General features: G+C 46.7%; 1 protein-coding gene across 7 annotated transcripts in view; it reads right to left on the reverse strand.

Annotated features, from left to right (window-relative positions):
• The window catches only part of LOC110536484 (PDZ domain-containing protein 2), a 291,837-nt gene that overhangs the window by 25,367 nt on the left and 254,438 nt on the right, over positions 1 to 12,032 (reverse strand). For 6 of the 7 annotated variants that reach the window (XR_016484730.1, XM_036936523.2, XM_090191265.1 and 3 more), the window contains 6 exons: positions 10,737 to 10,837; positions 10,237 to 10,405; positions 8,826 to 9,041; positions 7,939 to 8,648; positions 6,804 to 6,948; positions 18 to 4,353 (listed from right to left, as the gene is read on the reverse strand). Coding sequence is in view for 6 of the 7 variants with exons in the window: in XM_036936523.2 (XP_036792418.2) it covers positions 18 to 4,353; positions 6,804 to 6,948; positions 7,939 to 8,648; positions 8,826 to 9,041; positions 10,237 to 10,405; positions 10,737 to 10,837 (5,677 nt within the window). In the remaining variant the exon portion in view is untranslated. Of the gene's footprint in view, positions 1 to 17; positions 4,354 to 5,903; positions 6,047 to 6,803; positions 6,949 to 7,938; positions 8,649 to 8,825; positions 9,042 to 10,236; positions 10,406 to 10,736; positions 10,838 to 12,032 lie in introns of those variants that run through there. The other variant, XM_090191267.1, reaches the window with a different exon arrangement.

Genomic DNA, 12,032 nt, shown 5'->3' on the forward strand with positions numbered 1-12,032 from the left:
TTGGTGTTCGCACTTACCTGATGGACCAGTTCTGAATATCTGCCTGCTGACAGTTGGTTTTCCTCTGAATGGGGTCCAGGCTGGCCCCGGTATCCGCCCAGCTGGCCCTGGTCGGGTGCATCCCGGTGGGGTTAGGAGGCGGGGAACAGCCCCCTGTTTGGTTCTGAACGACCTCTGTGGGCCTGGCTGGGTGTATCTCCAGCGACGTCTTAATGGTGGCGTTGGTCCCTGGGTCGCTGGAGAAGTCATCGGTGCAGAGCTTGTCCAGGTCGGGCATGCTAAGGGCCCTGAGCTCCCTCAGTCTGGACCGGGACAGGTTGGCATGACCTCGGGCCTGGCGACTCCGCATCACCGGAGGCGTCTGAGGGGTTAGGGTTACAACTCCTGGGGAGATTCTGGGACTTTCTCCATCTCCAAGTTGGTCCTGGATATGTCCGAGGGGAGCTTCGCTAGTGCTGCAGCTTTGCGTCAACAGGTCAAAGTTTGTGAGGGTCAGGCTCGACGGTGACTTGCGAAGCTGAGGCGACATTGGGGTCAAGGGGGTTAATGCGTTGAAGTTGTCGATGCACGAACTGAAGCTCCTTCGTAGCGAACGACAGTCTATGGAGCTCACCGATCCAGACATGTAGCCAGACAGTCTCCGGTTGAGAGGCGGCTTCAACGTTGCTGTCAGAGCATAGGACTGAGCAAAGGACTGGATGTCGATGCATTTGAGCACTGGCTTGTCGAAGCTGGCCAGGTTCTCAAAGGACTTGATCCTCTGGCGGACAGAGAAGGGGTTTGGGTCCCCTGAGACGCTGTTGTCTGTGGAGAAACTACGACGCTCCATCGCCTTCAGTTTGGACTTGTTTGCTTTGAGGCTCTCAGTTTCATCCGTCTCTGTTATACTACAGTTCATGTGAGAGATGTCTATGGGACCATTGCTCATAGGCAAAGGAACCCCATCTACGGATTCTAGGACTATTGAGTTCACTGCTGATTCACTGGTAGTGTTGTTGACTTTTTCAAGATTACACACCGAGCCAGGGGTTGCAGGGGTTCCTGACCATAGACTGGTCTCTACTGGATTTCCATTGACCTGATCCTTGTGTTGAGTAATATTTTTGGTATGAGGAATTGAGTAATCGTTTGAATACACAACTTCCTTTGGTGCCAGAACTGGTGTAGGCGTGGAGGAGGGAGATGAGGATGAGAGTCGCACCTCGATGAAGGTCCTCTGGGTAGTTTGGACTGGCTCTGGTCGTTCTTTTGACTTGGCCAACGCCAAAATCCCTTGCTCCACCTCTTTGTGTAGACGTTGCTCCTCTACCTTCATCTTGGTAGTTGATTGTGATTGGCTGATTGGTTCTGGCGTAGTAGTGGTTGTGGGGTTGTCCTGGCCTCCATCTGTTATGGGTGTGGCAGGGCTACTACTACTGCTGCTCCGGTCTTGCTGTTTACTCTTTAGGCTGCTGGTTATGGCTGCCTTTCTGGTAAGCAGAGGGGAATCCACATTCCTGGTTTGCAGGGGGGAGCCCACCTTCTTGGCTTGCAGTTTGGGGGACTGGAGCGGAGAAGTGTTGTTGGCTTTCCTCAGAACCGACGGACTTTCTGCTCTGGCTGGTTTTGGGGAAAGTTGCTCCTGGGGTTTGGTTTTACTCTTGATGTTGAGCCCCTTCATTTTGGGTGCAGTGCTGCTGGTCTTCTGGACTTTGTCATTGACTCTGAGCCTGCTGCTACTGCTGGATAGAGGACTGTCTGTTGAAATGTTGTTGACTGATTTGGGACCGGATGTCCTGAGAGAGGGACTATTAGGGTTATTCTGGACCAACCTGAGGTCTAGGGATGTTAAGGGAACTTTCTCTCTCTCCCTGTCTCTTGTTGTTAGCGATGTTGACGAGGGAACTTTCTCTCTCTCCCTGTCTCTTGTTGTTAGCGATGTTGACGAGGGAACTTTCTCTCTCTCACTGTCTCTTGTTGTTAGCGATGTTGATGAGGGAACTTTCTCTCTCTCACTGTCTCTTGTTGTTGGCGATATTGACGAGGGAACTTTCTCTCTCTCCCTGTCTCTTGTTGTTAGCGATGTTGACGAGGGAACTTTCTGTCTCTCCCTGTCTCTTGTTGTTAGCGATGTTGACGAGGGAACTTTCTCTCTCTCACTGTCTCTTGTTGTTAGCGATGTTGACGAGGGAACTTTCTCTCTCTCCCTGTCTCTTGTTGTTAGCGATGTTGACGAGGGAACTTTCTCTCTCTCCCTGTCTCTTGTTGTTAGCGATGTTGACGAGGAAACTTTCTCTCTCTCACTGTCTCTTGTTGTTAGCAATGTTGACGAGGGAACTTTCTCTCTATCACTGTCTCTTGTTGTTAGCGATATTGACGAGGGAACTTTCTCTCTCTCCCTGTCTCTTGTTGTTAGCGATGTTGACGAGGGAACCTTCTCTCTATCACTGTCTCTTGTTGTTAGCGATATTGACGAGGGAACTTTCTCTCTCTCCCTGTCTCTTGTTGTTAGCGATATTGACGAGGGAACCTTCTCTCTCTCACTGTCTCTTGTTGTTAGCGATGTTGACGAGGGAACTTTCTCTCTCTCCCTGTCTCTTGTTGTTGGCGATGTCGACGAGGGAACTTTCTCTCTCTCCCTGTCTCTTGTTGTTAGCGATATTGACAAGGGAACTTTCTCTCTCTCCCTGTCTCTTGTTGTTAGCGATATTGACGAGGGAACTTTCTCTTTCTCACTGTCTCTTGTTGTTAGCGATGTTGACGAGGGAACTTTCTCTCTCTCACTGTCTCTTGTTGTTAGCGATGTTGATGAGGGAACTTTCTCTCTCTCCCTGTCTCTTGTTGTTAGCGATGGTGACGAGGGAACTTTCTCTCTCTCCCTGTCTCTTGTTGTTAGCAATATTGATGAGGGAACTTTCTCTCTCTCCCTGTCTCTTGTTGTCAGCGATATTGACGAGGGAACTTTCTCTCTCTGACTGTCTCTTGTTGTTAGCGATGTTGACAATGGTTTAGATGCGCCTGACCAGACATTGCTATAGTTGGAGGGATTTGCCTCCCCCACCGTTGAGTGGGATGATGACGATTGTGTGTTAGATAGTTTTCCTAAAGCCTCAGCCGGTGAAACGTTTGCACGGAGTCGGGCTGACCTCTCCTGACTCTGTCGCGAGATGTTGTGGCTAGCCGCTGCAATGGGGGTAGTGCAGACGCTTAATGAAGGAGCATGGCCGGGTTTTATTGGATGTGTTATAACAGTGTCACAAACCCTGTTGACACCACTTTCTGAAGGCCCTGCAGGTCTTGTAGTGGGCACAGAATCTGTGTCGTTGGAAGACTGGCGGGGCATTTCTTGGCAAGGGGAACCTTTGGCCTCCACAGCCAGAAAGGCACCTGAGGATAGAGAGCCAGAGGCAGGCAGACCCTGAGACAGTGAGGGGAATGGTTTCTGATCGGGGTTGGATTGGGTTACAACAGAGCAGTCTTCGTTTTGCTGGGAGGCCGCTGAAGTAGTAGTGACAGTGGAGGAGGAGGAAGCAGCAGAGTCTAGTGCTACATCAAAGGGCCTAGTCTCCTTTGTACTGTGGCTGCCGTCAGAGCCAGAGATAGAGATATGGAGCTGTGGAGACAATGGCCCATCTGTTAGGTGAGTCAGCGCTGCCTGACTCAGAGTGCTGGGCCGCTGGGCCTCACTGTAACAAATCTCCACTTCCTCCTCATCAGAATCCGTGTCCTGGGGCTCAGCGCCGACACTGCGGCTCGCCGGTTTGTTATCGCCGGCAGCGCCACGGCTGTTGTCGGTGGCGGTGTCTTCGCTCTCCGAATCACTGCCGCCAACCATGTCGTACATGTTGCAGTTAGAATCGGCACCGGGGGGTTTCTCCACCTTATTTGAAAGAGCGTTCATTCCCTCGTCTGTGAGATTACTGCTAAAGTTTCTGGAGTAATTGTTCAAGAATGTTTTACCCACAGGCATGAGGCAGCATTTCTTTCCAGAGTCCAAGACAGAGAAATCCAATTGACTGGGCAATGCTGGAGGAGTCTGAACTCTGCTTTTCTCATTCTCTGGCAGGGCCTTGCTGTCTACAGCTGACTTACAGGCCATAGTCTCAGTACGTTGTGCTTCTGAAGGGGCTTTGAGGGTATTGGAAGAGAGGGCGCTCTTTACATCGGAGGAGCTTAGTCTGGTCATGACGTCATCAATGTAGGTGACCGGTATATCATTGCTGTGGTTGTGGTTGATTGGGGTTGTGGGTTTGGGATTGTGATTGGTCGGTGAGGAGGAGGAGGGACTTCCTGGATTTGGAGCCCCCCCATTGGAGGGACCCATGACATCACAACTCCCCGATGACATCATGAGGCTGGACAGGCGATCTACAGCTGTACGAGGAGAGATGAATTAATTACTTCAGAGGCAGTCAGGTTTTAGTTGTGTGACACTTAATGTTAAATTGCTCTTATATCTACACTGTATACCTACAGTGTAGTAAGCCTAACACTGTAATTTATATAGAAACAACATGGAGAACATTATTCTAGTAATTACATTTGACTAAAGTGCAATTTAGCAACATGTTAAAACAAAACACATGTTTGGAAATCAACTCTTCACATAAAATAACAAGTACTATACTCATTCTGTCCAGAATGTACTTTCATTCTTCAACTGAACGAGACATTTATTTCAGCAACCTCATGTAATCAAGCCACTTTGAACCAGATATGAGAGAGTTGAGAAATGAGCAATGGGACGTCAGTATTTAATGGCACATTCAATAATACTAATCACGTGACCGAATGCACCAATAACGTCAGACATACCAGGAAGTAAGTTGACATACTGAATCTGTTTTACAAATCAACATTCCTTTGACGCCAGCGCATTTCCACTGACCTGGATTCCCAATATCTAAAAAGGCTTTGGAAAAGCTCTCGGATCAAATGACAAATTCCTCAAATCTGATGTGGAAAAGATTTTGTGGATCGAACCAGCAGCCCCTTGTTCGGTCTACAGCCCAGCAGAAGCAAGTCTGTTGTAGCCTGGTTAAACCAGACTGAAAGCTGTGCTCACCATGATTTCACAGAGCATCAATTTGGATTCCAGGCTTGGTCTGTTGTGCATTAAGTTAAAAAATGATGAATGCAATGGGTGACAAATACACTGTTATTGTATAGCGTCATGCTTTACAAAGAAGAGGGTGGTTTGATCTCCACACTTCCCACAGAGAGACAGGCAGACAATTGACACACAGGCAGACAGACAGAATATTAGGCACACACAGTTAGGCTACTCTTCTTCAGATTAGGTTAGTTGTTGTTGTTGTTGTTGTTGTTGTTGTTGTTGTGAGTGCCGAGGCTATCATCCCATGTACAAGGTGCACCTGTGTAATTATCCACCTGTGTTTAATCAGCTTCTTGATGTGCCACCCCTGTCTGAATTGATTATCTTGGCAAAGGAGAAATGCTCACTAACAGGGAGGTAAACGGTGTGGTTACAGAAAGACAGTAACCAATAAGCAACAAAATAACAACAAAAACAACAACAAAAAAGCTATGCAAAATCTAATGTCAGCTCATGCTAGCTAACAAGGCATGTGGCAGCGGGGGGACTTCTACGAACTTCTACGGATCTACTACTGGTAGGTTTAGTTAAATTCCGGCAACGTTCCTGACATTCCCTGATTTCCCAGAAATCCTGGCTGGAAAATTCCCGGAATCTGGAGGAAATAAGCAGGAAGTCCAGAATCCTCAAACCAGGATTTCTGGGAATTTTGGGAAAGTTAGTGGAATTTTGCAACCCTTGGTCAACTACTGGTCACTACTGGTCAACTACTGGTCACTACTGGTCACCTACTGGTAAACTACTGGTCACTACTGGTCAACTACTGGTAACTACTGGTCAACTACTGGTCACTACTAGTCAACTACTGGTCACTACTGGTGAACTACTGGTCAGCTACTGAGGTAAATAAATGGATAGTCACCATGGATACAAAGCCAGCAGCGTGCTGTTCCCTTTGGGGTGCAGGGTTAGGGTTCTGCCAGCAGAGGGCAGACTGCTGAAGTCCTATGTCTTAGGGAAGGCAGCATTAGGGGAGGATGGAAGGGGCAACAGGAAGACAGACTGTGCTCTTAGTGACTAGTGAGTGGCGGTAGTCAAGGATCCTTTATAGGGATAGTTTGGTCAAGTTTCATCTTGTTTTTTTCGAACTAGGGTTTTATCATTCAAGTGATCCATCCTTATAATTAAATAAGTTAAATCTTCCTTTTATTCCTCCCTTCCCTTGTCTTGATGTCGATCTGATATTGATTGGATAGGTGGAGAGCTATGTGACGGTCACAGCCTTGCTTACATCCATCAATTTGCGCATTATCAATGATTACTTCAAGGAAGAAGAAAGAACAGAAGGTTATTTTGTATGTTTTAGTCACCACAGATGATGTGGAGAGTCTCTGATCACTCCAGGTGAGCTCATGAGTGCTGGACAGTTGTTTAAAAAAAATATATATATTTGTTATGTTATTTTAGTTAGTATTCAGGTGGAAACAGTTCAAGAGCCCTGGTTGTTATAATGCTGTCATAGGGATGACATAACATGATATTACAGATTATGCCCACTGTCAGAATACTGACATGGCATGAAAACCCTTTTCATGCTATCTGGGTCAACATTTGTAATGTTTCAAGCTTTAGTGTAATGTAAGTTATAAAGAAACTGGAAAAGGCGGTTGTGATAAGCTGTTTTTAATAACACAGATGTCATCGCATGACAGGTCTTATGAAGGTGTAACGTCAAATCACAGGTCTGCAGGAGGACGCATAGACTCACCTGACATGGGCCTCTTGACCTCCAGCGCGAGGGTCACGGGAAGGTTGTGCATGAGCTCACAGATGTCGTGATAGGACGAGGAGCACGTGGGCGTGTCCCCAATCGACACGATCTCGTCTCCCACACACATCCTGCCCCGGGATTCCTGCAACCAGGCCATAAAGTGTCACACCTCAAAAGGTACCGTGTATGAGGTCATAAAAAGGGGACGGTGGAGAGGATCAAACAAAGCAAAGTTTTGTAAAGAAGGATGAAGGCATTAAGGCAAGGAACAGGAGGCCAGCTTAATAGTTTTATTGAGGACGTACGATTGTATACTGGCTGATTTTATCAGTGTACTGCAGTTAGATACATATTGTCTGGCTGATTTTATCAGTGTACTGCAGTTAGATACATATTGTCTGGCTGATTTTATCAGTGTACTGCAGTTAGATACATATTGTCTGGCTGATTTTATCAGTGTACTGCAGTTAGATAAATATTGTCTGGCTGATTTTATCAGTGTACTGCAGTTAGATACATATTGTCTGGCTGATTTTATCAGTGTACTGCAGTTAGATACATATTGTCTGGCTGATTTTATCAGTGTACTGCAGTTAGATACATATTGTCTGGCTGATTTTATCAGTGTACTGCAGTTAGATACATATTGTCTGGCTGATTTTATCAGTGTACTGCAGTTAGATACATATTGTCTGGCTGATTTTATCAGTGTACTGCAGTTAGATAAATATTGTCTGGCTGATTTTATCAGTGTACTGCAGTTAGATACATATTGTCTGGCTGATTTTATCAGTGTACTGCAGTTAGATACATATTGTCTGGCTGATTTTATCAGTGTACTGCAGTTAGATACATATTGTCTGGCTGATTTTATCAGTGTACTGCAGTTAGATACATATTGTCTGGCTGATTTTATCAGTGTACTGCAGTTAGATAAATATTGTCTGGCTGATTTTATCAACGTACTGCAGTTAGATACATATTGTCTGGCTGATTGACTTTTGATTAACTCCTGGTACCAGTGTTAACATGGACGATTTGTGATGTCTGTGTACTGTAGACATTAGCCTGGAATCCAAAACTGATATGGTGAAATAACAGTTTGGATTCCAGGCCGGGAAAAACAACGTACTCTCTCGGCCGCTCCTCCAATCCTCAATCCAGTGATCACCACCTTCAGAGGAGAGGATCTGATCTCCAGGTCCAGACCGAAGGACTCCTCCTCACTCCTCCTCAGGACCACCTTATCGATGGTGCAGTGAGCTGGCTCCTCCCCCGCCAACTCGCTGCAGGCCTCGCCCTTCTTACAGAGGAGGTTGGGGTTACAACCAGGCCGTCCCAGGGAGCGGCTGGAACCTACCCCAGGCTGAGGGGCCAGAGACTGGGAGGATGAGGAGGTCGGAGACTCCTCTCCTTTGGTTCTCTGGTTCTGGTTCTGCTGATTGGTTGGCTGGATGGGCGGGGCCTCGATGCTCAGCATACTCTTGACGCGTGTCACAGCCTTGTGTTCCAGCTTAGGGGAGTGCTTGGGCTCCAGGGGGCCCTGAGAGTCCATCCTCACACCCAGGTTACTGGGGCCTGTCGTGGGGAAAGACCCTCCTCCTCCCCCGGGGGTCTGGTCGTGGTCCGACTGGCGGATAGGCATGAAGGGCGATTCTGCGCCGGAGGAAGGAACGAAACCGACCCCTTCCTGTGACTCCAGAGAATTACTATGAAGCAGGATATGTGGGCCTTCACTCTCCTCGTCCAACTCCACTGATGACGCAGAGATCATGATGCCAGAGTCAGCAACCACCCCCATGGCGGGAACACGACCAGCGACCTGGCGGAAGGGCAGGGTAACTAGACGAAGAAAAATAGAGAGAGAGAGAGAAAGAGAGAGAGAGAGCGAATGAAAGGAGAGGGTTTAACACACATCCAGATATTGTACAGGAACTGACTTGCTGATCCCAATAAGTCTCATAAAAGACAGAAAACATAAAATTTTTGACCAACACGGTATCTCCATCATATCCTCACCAGCATCTTCATCATCGCTGACCTCATCGTCACGGCAGATGACTCGTCTCTGTCGGAGCAGTGGACTGCGGACGGAGCTGCTACCAGGACTGCACACGCTGGTCTGGCGCTGGGTGGTCTCCACTGGCCGGTTTAACACCGGGACACCGGGAGCCTTATCATCTGTTCTGACCTCCACGCTGACCTCCACTCCTACACCAGAGGCATCTTTTAACCCTGCCACCAGAGGAAGACAGAGACAGAGATGTCAGGTGAAACTGGACATGAACATCAATGGTTTCAGGAAAACATAATGCTGGTTTACCCAGCTGCTGATTAGATTGATGTATGGTTCTTATAGCTATACTATAACACAACATTTAGTAAACCGTTCTGCAGAAAAACCCTCTCTCTGGTCCTGGCAGTTAAGAGACTAACCTGGGGACTCTCTAGCCCCAGCAGAGGCTACCATCTCCCGGTCGTTCACACCTCTGGTCCTGGCCACTCCATTGCTAAGGGGGTTGCTAAGGCGCCCTTATCACATCGTGGGGTGAACCAATCACAGGCCTTACCTGGTGGTTTTCAAACCCCTTTACTTCTGTCCCTGGACTCAGTCTCCAGCAGGCAGCTCTCTCATTAACCTCTGCCCGGGAACATCACACAGTTGGACCGCTAGCCAACTGAACCTTTTCCTTCTTCCCATGGACAAGCCTTCCGTCTGTAGGTCATTGACCAGTGTGTGTGTGTGTGTGTGTGTGGGTGTGTGTGTTTGTGTGTTAATGTGTGTGTAATAAAGTGTGTTTTGTACATCTGTTTCCTACTAGTCATTACCATGCCTTCTAACAGAGGCACCGGGACTGTTGTAGCTAGATCTAAACCAGGACTGTTGTACCTAGATCTTAACCAGGACTGTTGTAGCTAGATCTAAACCAGGACTGTTGTACCTAGATCTTAACCAGGACTGTTGTACCTAGATCTAAACCAGGACTGTTGTACCTAGATCTAAACCAGGACTGTTGTACCTAGATCTTAACCAGGACTGTTGTAACTAGATCTAAACCAGGACTGTTGTACCTAGATCTAAACCAGGACTGTTGTACCTAGATCTAAACCAGGACTGTTGTACCTAGATCTTAACCAGGACTGTTGTACCTAGATCTTAACCAGGACTGTTGTAGCTAGATCTTAACCAGGACTGTTGTAGCTAGATCTTAACCAGGACTGTTGTAGCTAGATCTTAACCAGGACTGTTGTAGCTAGATCTAAACCAGGACTGTTGTAGCTAGATCTAAACCAGGACTGTTGTAGCTAGATATAAACCAGGACTGTTGTACCTAGATCTAAACCGGCACCTCTTACTGAGACCACTATCAGTTGGTGGCACTCTTTTTCATATACCATTTGGATGTGGAATAGGGGAAATGGACTGTACCATGTGGCTGAGTGGCGGGGGTGTCGTCTATTGAGGTGTTACAGCTCCTGTGGTGGAGCATGTCGTCATCACTGGATCCCATCGCAGTGGTTTCCGACAGCGACGAATGACTGGTTACTTCCTGGGAAAAGTACTGAGATAGCTCCGCCTCCGAACTCAGAGACCCTTGCTGCTCAGAAAGAGAGAGATTACATTAAAGCAAGAGGAACACCTACATTCGTGTAAGAAGGAAGACTCAAAGCCTTGAGTGTTCCATTTACCCCATTTATCCTATGAATCTAATGAGAGTCTGAGAGCTTTCGGAACTCTGCTGAAGAGGAAGAATAGTTGAGGTCAAGGTCTTGTCTCAACCCAATATGATTCAGCTGCAAAAACATCGGTGATTCCTAACAATAGTGAATGGACATTGACTGGTGATAGATCGATTGATTGATTGATTGGTTCATGTACTGATAGATCGATTGATTGATATATTGATTGTTGTGTGTAATGTATCGTACCCTGCTGGCGGGCTCCAGGAACCTCTTCATGGTCCAGCTGAGGGAAGAGCCATCTGCCTGTTTGGCCTTCACTGTGAGGGAGGGGCTCTTAGAAGGCATGCCTAGAGGTCAGAGGAAACAAGTTAGACTAGAATCCCATTCACTCAACAACCTGACTCCAACATAGATATCACAACAGACTATGTATGATACCAGGTAAGCACTTCTAAGCGCTGGCGATAAGAAATATAGGTTTTGAGGGTGTGTAAGAAATATTTTGGCTATTTTCACAACCAGAATTATGGGCACAGTAGCAAGCGGTGAAACACAACACGTTGTGGGTGTGTCGAGGCTTGGCCCCTCACTGGCCAATCAGAACGTGTTCCATGGGTAAATATGTGGTTGCTTCAAGTTGTGTATTTCAAATAAAATAAAATGGAATCTAATTTTATTTGTCACATGCGCCGAATACAACAGGTGTAGAACTTAGTGAAATGCTTTACTTTACAAGCACTTAACCAATAATGCTTAAAGAAGTTTTACTAAAAGAATAAGTATTAAAAGTGTGAGGGGTGTGTGACGTTCGTCATAAGGAGTAGACCAAGATGCAGCGTGGTGTGTTTCCATCCTTTTATTTTAGAAATTAAAACTTCAAAGAACAAAACAAAACGAACAACCGAAACGTGACTCTAATAATAATGCTCACTGGCAACTATATCTAGACAAGATCCCACAAAGCACAATGGGAAAATGGCTACCTAAATATGATCCCCAATCACAGACAACGATAAACAGCTGCCTCTGATTGGGAACCATATCAGGCCCCCATAGAAATACAATTCCATTAGATAACCCACTCTAAATCACACCCCGACACAACCAACATAGAGAATAAACAGCTCTCTAGGGTCAGGGTGTGACAGGGTGCATAATCGGTGGCAGGGAAGTCCTAAATCCCACCCCGACACAACCAACATAGAGAATAAACAGCTCTCTAGGGTCACGGTGTGACAGTGCGTGACAGTGCGTGACAGGGCGGGTAATCGGTGTAGGCTGTAGCATTTGCACTGATAAACTACAGGGGCTAAGGCCTACTGTAAATAGTAGTCAGGACATGGACATGCCAAATGTAGTTGTTAAACAATATTAAATTGATTAAGGCCTAAAAAGACAATGTATAATTCTCATCAAATTCTAATAAAAATGAAACAACTACTTGTTTTAAAATAGGCTGTCTAGATACAGTTCCAGGAACAGTTTTAAAATAGGCTGTCTAGATACAGTTCCAGGCACAGTTTTAAAATAGGCTGTCTAGAT

Source organism: Oncorhynchus mykiss, chromosome 11 (genome assembly GCF_057628025.1).
Source record: "Oncorhynchus mykiss isolate SJ-2025 chromosome 11, ASM5762802v1, whole genome shotgun sequence".
Lineage (NCBI taxonomy): Eukaryota > Metazoa > Chordata > Actinopteri > Salmoniformes > Salmonidae > Oncorhynchus > Oncorhynchus mykiss.